The sequence below is a fragment of the Pinus tabuliformis genome, chromosome 2_2 (assembly GCF_031772625.1).
Source record: "Pinus tabuliformis cultivar Carrire ecotype Pingquan chromosome 2_2, CPIR1, whole genome shotgun sequence".
Classification (NCBI taxonomy): domain Eukaryota; kingdom Viridiplantae; phylum Streptophyta; class Pinopsida; order Pinales; family Pinaceae; genus Pinus; species Pinus tabuliformis.
The window spans coordinates 1079270957-1079283691 of record NC_142300.1 but is presented as its reverse complement, the minus strand read 5'-3'; the positions used below and the strand labels follow the sequence as shown (position 1 = coordinate 1079283691).

Genomic DNA, 12735 nt, shown 5'->3' with positions numbered 1-12735 from the left:
GACAAGTAATTTGGCCTTCTTCCTTAGGTCCCATCTCTACCTTTGGTATTCTCTTTCAAGCCTCATTTTGACTATGTTGAATCTCTCCTTCAACTCATAAATCTCCTTTTCAATTTCTTCTTTACTCATGCCATTTTCCTTGGCATGCTTCTCCCTTTTGTTATGGCATCCATGAGAACTGGTTAGTAGTGGGTAGTTCTTAACCAAAAGGTTCCCAAAAAGGCGACTTCGGGACTGATTACAGAGAAAGGAGAATCAGTACCTGGATGGCCCCTCTTACGTGGAGCCGATTCACTGACCAAGCTTCCTACTCCACAGTCTACATCAAAACAAACATCTGTAGTTGAATGGGCACTACAGTTGCCAAATAGGCTTACACAGGCAACTGGAGAGCTTCATTTGAAAGGACAGATTATGCAGAAGGTTTGCAACTATGAACATGAAGCTCGGTCTTCAAATGAGGTAGCACCAATTGAAGCATGCTCTAAAGAAGAAGGGTTTCCTTGCAGTCAGCAGAATGATTCTGATCGAGAAGAAAATTGTTTGGCAAGGAGATTAGAGTTCCTTTGTCTAAGTAAAACCTGCAGGCATTTTACATATCAGGAGTTGCAATCTGCTACTTCTGGTTTTTCAACAGGTTGCATTTGTAGTTTTCCTCATGGAGTTTTTCATTTCTATGCTTCTGTTTTGAATGGGAAATTTCCCTTGAAATGTATATTAACCTTGTGAACTCAATTCAATTATGTAACATCCTTATTCTTGCAGGGAATTTTATAGGAAGAGGAGGCTGCAGTAAGGTGTACAGAGGATTTCTTCCTGATGGACAATCGGTGGCAGTGAAAATCTTGAATTCATCATCCAAAACAGAGCAAGAGCTTCTTTCTGAAGTTGAGATTCTTACTCTATTGAAGCACAACCATGTCATTACACTTATCGGTTACTATGCAGAAGGCATTAACCGCCTTCTGGTGTATAATTTTGTATCCAGAGGAAACCTTGAAGAGAATCTCCATGGTATATACTCAAAGTATTGCATTTTAAGAATCATGAAATCGTGTAGAAAGATTAAGCAGTAGTACGTTTTAAGCATCATAGTGTTATGTATTGTATGGTAGGGTCTTTCATTTTCTCTTTTCTGAGATTTGATTATAGTCCTAGCTATTGACTATGTATATATTTTTCAGGAGGAGAGGAAAAGCCAATACTTCCTTGGAAAGTGCGATTAAAAGTGGCTGTAGGAGTTGCTGAAGCATTAGATTACTTGCATAATGGCTTTTCTCAATCTGTCATTCATGGAGAGGTAAAGTCTTCCAATATCTTGCTTTCTGAAGAGTTTGAACCACAGGTATAAATCTTTTTACTGCAAGAAGAATCAAGACTAAATTGCACAATTCAGTATTTGAAGAGATCTTAGTGATCTAGACTTGTAAACTGAAACTTGGAATTCTGCACTAATGAAAAATTTCAACGGAATTAATGTGCGTGTTATTATAATAGTTGTCAGATTTTGGGCTAGCAAGGTGGGCACCAACATCTTCATATATCACTTGCAGCGATGTTTTAGGAACATTTGGGTATGTAAGCATCTTCCCAGTTTCGATTGGCCATTTTCAGATTAAAGCTATCCAATTTGTAAATTCACTAATTGTGATTGTAGTTTGACAGGTATCTTGCTCCAGAATACTTTGTTTATGGAAAGGTTAATGAGAAGACGGATGTGTATGCATTTGGTGTGGTCCTTCTTGAGCTAATAACTGGAAGGAAGCCAATTGATACAGCAAGTCCCAAGGGTCAAGAAAGCCTGATTATGTGGGTAAGTCCTGGTTTTTACAGTTGACTCTCTTCTTCATGTTTATTTATATTGATTATCCTTATTAGGGGCTCATGTTTAACCTTCTGTAAATGTTGAAACCAGGCAAGACCACTCTTACAGGATGGGAATATCGAAAGTCTTGCTGACAAATGTTTGCAAAATGTTTATGATACAAATGAAATGCATAGAATGATGCTTGCTGCTACGCTTTGTCTAAGGGAAACATCTCATTACCGTCCTTGCATGAGCCGAGTAATTTATCTTCCTCTATTCATTTCTATATGCTTCAGGGGCTTGTTTTTACTACCTCGTGTGTTTTTTGAGGGTATTCTTTACCTGCAAAAATTACTTTAGGGTGCAATTTCTCTTACATTTTCTTTTAGCTATAAAACACTCTATGTTAACCACATCTGTTCATCTCTGCTTACTCTTTAATACCAAGATATGATTAATGGCAGATTTTAAAACTACTACAAGGAGAAGATGAGAGGACTGACTGGGCGTGGTGCCAGAATACAATGATCAAGGATATGGATACTTCAGATGAGGATGACATTGTAGAAAATCAGGGGGGGCATGATATACAAACCCATCTCACCCTTGCCATGCTTGGGGTGGATGATGATACGGCATCACTTAGTAGCACAGATCATAGTGTGGGCATTTTGCCAACAAACAATTCTTTGGAAGATTACGGACTGTGCCGATGTAGCAATTCATCAAGCTTTTAATTCAAGATTAAAAGAAGTGAGTTTTGTTGCCAGCAATACATTTGTTTATGGTTGCTTTATAAGTTTCCCATGGCCACAGTGGTTTCATATTCTTATATGGCCAGGAATGTGACGTATTATGCTAGACCTCAAAGAATAGCTAAGGATTGTATGAAAACTAGGGGATTGAACAATAACATTGACTTCGTTAAAGCATTCCTTGAAGTTAGAAGCAAGCTCATGGTCGGAAAGGAAGATCAAGATGTCAGTACTCCATTATCTTGGCTGCAGATCTGAGCAATGTTTGACTAGTTGGCATCTTTTGTTCGCATGCTGATTTTTTCAGTGTCGTGTCCACATTTCTACTTTTTACTGTCAATCTCATGTAAATAGTGAAAATGGATCTACGGTGTTCATTACACTGCTATGGGTAGACAAGTACCAAGAAGAGTAACTTTTTGGTAATGCTACTATATTGTCAATTCAGAAGTGGTGGAGAGAACCGTAGAAAGAACTACCCACTACTAACCAGTTCTCATGGATGCCAGGTTGATTGATCAAATGGATCAAATGCGCTGAAGCTTGAGATCCTTCTTTGATGCGCCATAAGGGCCATGCCTGATGCGTTTTTGGTCTAACAAAAGGACCAAGGGTTCAAATAGTTAATGGTTAGCATTCACCAACTATTAAAACAGAGTAGCCATGTCTAATTTTCAAATTTCATTTATAACACTAGCAATTTTTATTGCATAATATCAGGAATGAACAGATGCAGGGTTTTCAAGATTCAGGTTGAATATCACAGAAGACAATGCAAAGGTGTACCGGTGAATACTATTGTATTAATGAGAATCAAAAGTTAAAAGCTACACAGTAGAATGCATTTATTCATCTTCAAGGATATCACAGCACACACCACACTGCATTTTCACTTTTCATCCATAGAAATGTTTCCATCGATGGAAGGATTTATGGTTAACAATAGCAATAACTAAAGACCTTGTCACCATACTAATGTGCATATTCATCACTTATTGTAAAGGACTGAACCTAATTCCTTTTTATTTAATTACCAAGCCATAATCATGACAATATCCACAAAATTCAATAAGAATGGTTTAGGTTGTGTAAAATTCCACCACTATATGTTGGTGGGTCATATTCCTTCCATGGTACCATTTTGCTACATAATAACATGAAGAGACTGGTACCATTCTGCTGACTTAACAACATACTAATCTCATCACTAAAAGAATAATAATTGTAAGAATCTAACAGATTTTGCAAATATATGAGCTCAACTTATAATTATATAGTATTTATATTTTGGCAATTTTTTATTGCCATGAAACGCTGCTTCTCGAGTTCAGGTAATTGCAAAGCTGTTCTATAACATTACACCTTAAAAAATTCAGCCTTCAAATCCAAAACATTAAAACTATCCTACATCTCTAACTTCAAAATTTTTAATGCCTACACCTTTTGTAGGGAAAAAAGAAAAGGCAAGAAATACAATATGAAACCCAAAATTTGTTCAAGAAAATAAAGCTATAATCAATAATAAAAAAATAAAGCATATGGCATGGTCTGCTGAATCATCTGAGGTGCTCAATTATCCTCAGCAGCTTTGGAAGTCTCAGATGCCTGTAATTCACCATCATTTTCCAGCTTTTGGACCTTATTTGATCGTTCATCTTTGGCAGATCCATCATCCTCTTCAAACCGTCTGTGTTTCTTCTCTATGCTGGTACCATTCCCCTTTGTAAAGGGCTTTCGATTGTTAGATGAGTGCCTGCCTCCTCTACCACAACCACCTCTGAAATTAAGGGTGAATGGTCCCAAGTAAGTAAGTTATTTTAAAATCAAGTCATCATCAGGGAAAACTCTAAAACTCCTACCATTGAAACCCAATATAGAGACAGTTTTTAGGAAAATATTTTGATGGACAACATTGTGGCATGTCATAAATAAGCATCCACATGGACTTGTTCTAGGGTAGTTTAAAATAACTTCTTGTTTCTTTTGAATAAATCTTCTTATAATACTAGAGAGGCCACTCAGTTTTGGTGATATTTTCAGTGCTTTTTTTAGTTATGTGAATTCGTTAGATGCAAAACAAGTATTGGTTAATTTCATGAAAACCAATCTGCAAAATTGGAAATGTAAGCATATGTGCATGAATGTAGTAGAGAAAGGGGTACTGTTCTAATTGAAGTGAGAGTGAAAGAGACCTTTTGAAAATGTTATTGTTTCAAGCAGTTGGAACAGTATAAGTAGGAATCAGTATGCAGAAATTAAACAGAATAAATGGGAATCAAGGCGAATCAAGCATTGTATTGCATATCAAATCTAATAAAGTACCAATGATTCTATAGCTCTGGTTAAGTACTCAATAGTGCTTCCAAGGTTGCAGAACTTCAATCTACAGTCATAGATATTGAATGGGTGTTTGCAGTTATATTGTTCCTCTGCCAAGAACTCTGCTCTTTTGGACCTCAATTCCCCTCAAATAAAAATGTTTTGTTTAATTGGAACTTATTTACATCCTAACATGCAGGTCGATTTCTCCAAGAGAATGTACCTGGGCAACAAATGATATCCAAGTTGAAATCTTAACAATGGAATTAACTAATTATTTTCAATCGATTTCCTTCATTGTTGCTAGTTGATTTTTCCCGGGATTATCGACATCTCATTTATTGGGTTCACCTCACCCTGATTTGAACTTCTTTCATTTGAATCAACTTCATCTCTGGTTAGAACATTTTTTGATTGATTTCATTTTCCAACAAATGTGGTATTTAAGTTACTTTCTTCTTGCAAGTCGATTTTACCGTTATTAGTACACTACTAGTAGATTTGTTTGACATGATCATTTTCTTCAATTTCAGGGTCGACTAGCTTAATGATAGTGTCCTTTTGCTTCAGCTCATGTTCATTCATCAGTTCTCAATTGATTCTCTCTGTGTTCAAAATGGATTCAAGTAGCTTAGGAATTACATCGATTTCCATGTTCATTCATTAGTTCTCAACTGATTCTCTCTGTGTTCAATGGATTCAAGTAGCTTGGAAATCACATCAATTTCCTTTTATATTGTATTAAAATGTACAGGAATGTCATAGTGGAATTGCTTTCCACAACAATACTTCTTTGTAACTATGGACTTTATCTCAACTCAACTGGATTTCATTTCTAACAAGAGATTTCCTTAATAAATTCCTCTTGACAAATTTTTCTGTTATAAAACTTTGCAAAAGCATACCCTTGGTATAGCTCACTACACAAGAAAATTCATTTTTGAAGCATAATTCTTATTCTTGCAACTTTCATTTCTCTGTATAGACTTTCTAGAAAATAAATTGCGTGTAAAGAGTCTATATTCCACTCTTGGATTCATTTTGTTGTAGAGTTATGTGAAGGACTAACAGTTATGTGAAGGACTAACGAACCTAGTAGTCACAGGATGAAACAAACCCTGAGGCAGTAAAAATTTGTACATGGGTCCACATTTGCTCCCGTTATGGTCCTTACAGAGAGTGCATTGAAGGTAGGTATGTTGCAGTTGGTAGAATATGACGAATGTGCTCCCTTCATGTTCTCTAAGACGACAACTTACAATTATTTGACAATTTCCTCATCCAAATGATTTTGAATGAGTAATTTCATCTAAATTTAACTGATTTTCAAACTGGGATTTAGTCTTCTTAATTTAACTGATTTTCAAACTGAGATTTAGTCAGTGTTATTGAGGATTGAAATAGAAACTGATTTTCTCTTGCAGAGAATAACAAGGATTGGTGTGAGCTTATACTCTGCCTTATAGACCTTCAAATACAAATAAGCTCTTGTATCCCTATTTCAATCACATAATTTAAATGAATATAATGTCATTTTATTAGAAAAATGCAATGAGTATGAAATAGATCATCAGAATGGCCACTGTAGCCCAGGCTGGTGAGAACTTGAGTATTTTATATCTGACTAAACACATGCACATGAAAAGAAACATCACCTGACACAGACATGAACAAGATAGAATCTAGATATTAGAATTTTGGGGAAAAACAATTGCGCCTTAACAGAGAGCTTCTTATCCTACACCACACATTTCACTCTTTCAAGGTGGAGTTACAAACTGAACATGCAATGACTGAGCTGCATGGTCACCAAAGTTGTAACACACCCAAAAAAACAATGCTTCATATCGGCTTCTCAATTATGTGTGTTTAACATTAGTGATCTAGTCTCTTCTGAACTTTTATTTCAAGTAGAAATTTGATTAAATTTCAGAAGTGCAAGAAATCACAGAAAACCCTCCGGCAGTAAATTGATAGGAGAAATCTTCAAAAAAACCTGGAAGCTGTCCTGTTCATATTGTCCTGGACTTTTCAGCCAAGTTAATATGTCTGTAAAGAATACTATTTTATCCTGAGAAAAGATTGACACTTTGTTTATCACCAGATGAAAATAAATTAGAAGCAAAACATCAGGTTGGTGACAAATCCAAAACAAGTTGCAAGACTGTAACCCAATCTGCAAAACATCAAAAAACTGATTGTCCCAGAGTGGGATGCACTATGGGAAGCTGTGTTGTCCCATCTTTTACTAGTGTCAGCTTCATAGCACCTGCTTCCATTTCCAGCAGCTCTGTCTTTAAGAGAGCATCGGCCTCTATCTTGATAGTGTTGTCATCAAGAGATTTGTAGCTGATTTCCATTTTTAATCTTTATGGCAGTTGTTTATAGTCCTGTAGGACTGAAAGTATGGATGTTGCAAAGCTTCATTAGCTGTTATTCTTTTGTTTCCATCCACTTGTAACATTTGTTTCAGCAAATCCACACCTTCTAGACACCCAACATTTTTAACAAATCTTGTGAGGGATGGGAAAGGCTTTCCCGGATTTGGAAATATGATATCCAACTGCTCCTTTACAGATTGCCCACGAAATAGCGGCTCACCGATGAACAATTTTGCCGACATGTTATTTTTTGCTTTTTTCTAGACTAGCTCTCACAAAGCATTTGAGTTGTTCCTGTTCCTGGTTGGTTTTTTTATAATTTTATAGACAAGTTCCATGTCGTGGAAATGTGAAAAAAGATAGTGATATTGCCACCATGTGGCTCTTATCATATATGGTTTTATACTTCTTCAAAAAATTCTCTAAGAGTTCACAATGCTAAAATTCACTAGGACTTTACAAAGTTTTATTATTTAGTGAAAGACTTGCCAAGTTCTTACAAGATTTTATAATTGAGTAAAATATTCGCCATGCCTGGTGAGAGATTCGCCAGAAAATTATATATACATATTATATTATTGATAAAATCGCCTTCCATTTTTCCTATATACCATGGAGATTCGCCCAATTATTATATTTATAAATTTGGGGGGGGTTCTTAAAATTTTCCCTGTTCAGGAGTGGGCACGGTTACTTTTCAGAGGGAGCATGTAGCTCCTATCACCTTGATAGATGTGAAGTATGTGCCTAGACTAAAGAGGAACTTGGTATCGATCGTGATGTTGGAGGACAAAGGCTACGATGTTGCCTTCAGTAAAGGAAAGGCATTCCTTAGACACATCACCATGAGACAGGTTAAACAGATTGGTTCACGGGTTGAGAACCTGTATGCTCTTGAGGTTCAAGATGCATGCAAAGCCTTGAGGAGCAAGGAAAATGTTAGAGACTTGGTGGTTGAGAGGGAGAGTGCAGTCCCAGAAGAAGCCTCAAAAGAAGTCTCAGACAATTGTGGAGGAGCCACAATTGGAGAAGCTGAGAGAAGAGACCGAGTGGAGGCATCCAGTCATGTAGAGACCTTCAGTAGGGGGGAATTTCGAGCCAGGTGGGTAGAGGGATCACATGCAGCCATACCTCCAGGTGTGAGGTGGGGCGATGTGAAGTGATAGTCCCAATAAAATTGAAATTGGGCAGGGTCCAGTGAGAGGTTTTATCTCATGGATTGTACCTTGCTACGTGAGCCCAAAGTACATAGTAGCGGGAGAAATCAGTGGGATTGATGCAGTCAGAGATCAAAGTGACAAAGGCTAGAGCAATAAGATATTGAAGAGCACAGAGAAGGATTGACAACAGTGTAGAAAGGCAAAGTCATCCGAAGTGCAAAGTTTTCAGTTGACAAAGGCAATAACAGTGAGAGACTTTGATGATAGATGCATCATACTGATTCAGGTTGGATGTTTTTTTGTTTCTGGAGTTGCTGGAGCAACAACACTAGGGAGAAGTGTTGAAAATAGCAATAAGAAATGATAAAAAATAAATCCAAAATATTCCAATTTAATTTGTCCTTGAATGAAAATTTGAATTTAGTCTCACCAGTTGCTTGAAAATAATTAATTAATTCATTATGGATTAATTAGTTGGAGAAATTCAAGATATAAATATTTCTGAAGTCATGCAAGAGTTATCCCTTATATTAAGGAAGTTATCCCTTAAATTAAGGAGATAAGATTGAGTTATATTTGAGTTGTAATTAGTTAACTCAGTTTACTAAGTTAAGTCCAGTTAAATTAGTTCCAAACTGTTTGAGGAACTAATAGAGAGTTTATAGTCAGTTGATGCATGCCTGCACTCAACAAGTGTATTCCAGTTAACTGAAGATTCACTCAACAGAAACTCATGCATGTCTATTCTAAGAAATACCTAGTTGAGATTAAAGGCAGGGACAGTGTACTATAAGTTGCATGTGTTTACCTATAAAGGAAACACAAGTATGCAGTCAAGGCATAGGTTCCTTGAGGATTGCGTAGTTCTGACAGGGTGTGAGAACAGTGTGAGGGATCAATGTTCCACTTGGTTGAGAGTCTTCCACTTGGTAATAGGAGGATCACCCAGGATAAACTGCACAAGGAAATAGGAGGTTTGGAGGGCAGAGGAGAAGGCTTAGGAGAAGTCTTGATTTCCTGTGAGCATCCAGGAGGATTGTACTAAGAGTTGGCTAGTTGTGAGAGCTAAGTCTTTGTATAATTCCTATCTATTTCCACCTTGTATGATAATACATATAATGGGGTTTTTAGCTGAGGCTTTCCCCTGAGTATTTTATGTGTTTCATGTGCATTGATTCTTCTTCTGGTTATATGTGTTCAGCTTTATCTTGCTCAAATATTTTAAGCTTCTGCAAAGTTGATAGTAGAAGTAGGTTATAGTATTTTGCTTTGGTATATTGCATTATCGGGTTAACCTGCAGCAAATTCTCTACATGGTCTTACAGCTAGATCTGTAGAGAGCAGAATTTCTACACTTAGTCGATCTCCCAAGGATAGAGGAATCACATACGGAGATAGTCTTTGTGGAATGGGAAATTCACCTCAAATATATAGAAACGACAATATTCAATGCAAAAGACATCTCCAACGACCTCATTGAAGCCATCACTGATAATTTGTTTTAGGCAAATCTTATTTCAGATTGCCCTGAGGGGACTCTACTAGATATTAAATTGCTAACCAAATGTGGCAAGATTTGTCCAAGAAGAAGACCAAGAAATTGAAAAGCTATCTAAGATTGACTTAGAATGCCATTGGCATTTCTTAGTCAAGCCTCACATCCAATGGCTAATGCTCAGATGTTTATCTAACACAACCACTCATATGATGCCAACACTGAGGGATGTTATTTTTACCAGTCAAATGTGGGTTCAACCACCTGAATTGAAGCCCATGAAAAATATTTACGAGTTGCGACAACATATGGGAGGGAAATATTCTTCACAGTCTTAGCCGAGTTCTTACAACAAAGTCTAAAATTGTCTTATCATTTCATTTTAAGCATTGCTTATTTAAAAAGCTTCAGACTTTTATTCTGCTTTGCTATATTTGTATTTCATTTGAAAACTATAAATCCCCTTCATTTGAATGGAGAATGGGTTTTGGATTTTGGAGAGAAATATTTTGTTTGCACAACTGTAACCTAAGTTATTGTAGAAATTTTGAATAATTTAACACATATTCAACGGAGATTATCCTAATCATGTACTATTGCGGAATACATACACAATACATAAGCTCCTCTACGTTGATCATCAATATAGCAGCATCAATAACAATAAAACATCAAGAGCATTCACACATTAACACAGTATGTAACCCGGGGAAAGCATCTCGCTAAAAACCCCACACTATCTGTATATTAATGATTGAGACCATGTAACATTACAAAGTACAATGCTTATCACAAGCAATCCAGTACCACCTCCACCTGTTACACACAATACAGCTAAGATCTGATCTCCAAATCTATTCCACTGCTTGCCTGCCTCCACTACTCAATACCTGCTCAAGAATGAATGAGAATGGTCTACCAAACTCGTATTTCACCTCCAAAGAATCACTCACAATGTGTAAGACGTGAGCAGAAGCTACAAACTAGGCAAATACATGAGAAAACTCATTGGCATACTCAATCCCTTGATTGTGCAAGATCTGATGCACAACTATAGTCACAACTAATAGCAATCTGATTCTCTAACACCTGTCCCTGCTAAATTGAACATGCACTGACATGCAACTGAGTTAACTGATGTATTTTATAGTTGTATTATGAGTTAATAATTAGTTTAACAACTCATCATTAGTCTATTTGCAGTTAGACTAACTACAACTAGTTTAACCAAGTCAACTGAACACAACTCCATCAACTCCACAATCAACTCCACCAAACTCAACTGATTGAGTTCTAACTGAAGTCATGCATGCAACAACTCAACTGACTCATAAGAAAAGCGTACTTCCTTCTGACAGCTACATGGGCGACATCTATAGCTCAAACTGAAGTGCTCCAAGAGAATAAGATCAAGTTTATAGTCCAAATATTATTATGAGACAATAATATTTGACTTTTCTATTTTTGACAGCGAGTCTAAAAATAGACTTTGATCACCCACACTTTGGTCACGCACATTGTGATCACTCACACTTTGGTCACCCACATTATGATCACTCACACTATGATCAAAAATAGAACTTGCGCCATAATTTGCCTGCGGGCCCACTTAGTGAAGGCGACTCTTTTCACTAAGCTCCATCATCTTGTTGCAATCTCAACAGTTATCTTAATAGAAATTTGAACCACTACTATTTTCTCATGAGCAAAGTTACAATATATCGAGTACTATTATATGTTGATTTTTCTTTGCTTAAGAGTTAAATGGTAATTTCATTGCATTTATCATATACGTGTTGCAAGCAATAAAATGCCTTTCACTATCGATATGTGTGATTGGAATCATATATTATATGCATAAACAACAAAATCTTATAGTGTAACGAAATCATAAACTAATTTAATTAACTATTTAAATAAACTAGTTATCATTATTTGCTTTCACCTCATATTGGCTTGATAATCTATATTGTCATGTTGTATGTGAGATTCTTTTAAATCACATATATGGATAAGATTTCCCGGGATCGATAGATATATGGATAGATAGTTAGTTTAAATTACTTTAAATACTCTTTATTCTCAGGTTAATTACATCATAAGCCTCACGTCTATATACTTCATCCATTTTCTTATTTTATATCAAGGGAAATTGGTCCCATAATTTCCAGTCAGAGCCACCATCCCAAAAGGATAAGGATCTGCTCTAAGGTCTTGATTGGGTGGTTTTCCCCGATGTTGAGGTAGACATTTCAAGCCTTCAACATTTTTGGTGCTAGAAGGAGGGCCTTCAGACTATGAATGGGAACGAGGTAAAATCCCAAATTAAAAGGTCATTCTAAGAGTCATTCTCCCTCAAAATCACCACCAAATTCAAGATCACATTCCAAATCTCCTAATCTTAGATCTGAATTTGTTCAAACAACCACAAAATCTCCCAGCACACTTCCAAAACCAGTTGGTGAAACTTCTTCACAAGTACCTACAGAGCCCCCGGAAGTCCAAACTTTGATTCAGAGATTAGAAGGAATTTCCATTTCTGGAGAAATATCTGTTCAAACCGATATATCAGAAGGAATTGTTACATCATCTTTACAATCTTCTAGTGTATTAACTAGATCTTAGAGTGAAAACCTTGAAGTGAAACCTTTTGATTTTTCATGACCTACTCACCGGAAAAAGAAAAGTACTCCAGAAAATTTTTCTTCTACTAGTGAGGTTACATCATCCTCTCCACCTCGTGCCCCTTCTGTTGATCCCGCTTCACCTTCTACCCCTTTACCTTCCTCTTATCATCCTTTAATCACTTCCAACGACA

At 36.5% G+C, this 12735-nt stretch overlaps 1 protein-coding gene across 1 annotated transcript; it reads left to right on the top strand.

Annotated features, from left to right (window-relative positions):
* The first annotated feature begins 204 nt into the window (after positions 1-204).
* On the top strand, positions 205-2964 carry LOC149197132 (protein kinase STUNTED-like). Its single transcript, XM_089403859.1, has 7 exons — positions 205-637; positions 766-1014; positions 1185-1345; positions 1498-1574; positions 1666-1813; positions 1916-2065; positions 2272-2964. The coding sequence occupies exons 1-7, from the start codon at positions 415-417 to the stop codon at positions 2542-2544; spliced, it is 1281 nt and encodes a 426-aa protein (XP_089259985.1). The 5' UTR covers positions 205-414; the 3' UTR covers positions 2545-2964.
* The last annotated feature ends 9771 nt before the right edge of the window (positions 2965-12735 follow it).

Bases quoted from the DNA above. Each gene is read 5' to 3' on its own strand.
- LOC149197132 (XM_089403859.1), top strand. From the start codon at position 415: ATGCAGAAGGTTTGCAACTATGAACATGAAGCTCGGTCTTCAAATGAG. The intron at 1,015-1,184 runs GTATATACTCAA...TATATTTTTCAG, and splicing joins CCTTGAAGAGAATCTCCATG to GAGGAGAGGAAAAGCCAATA. The intron at 1,346-1,497 runs GTATAAATCTTT...TTATTATAATAG, and splicing joins CTGAAGAGTTTGAACCACAG to TTGTCAGATTTTGGGCTAGC.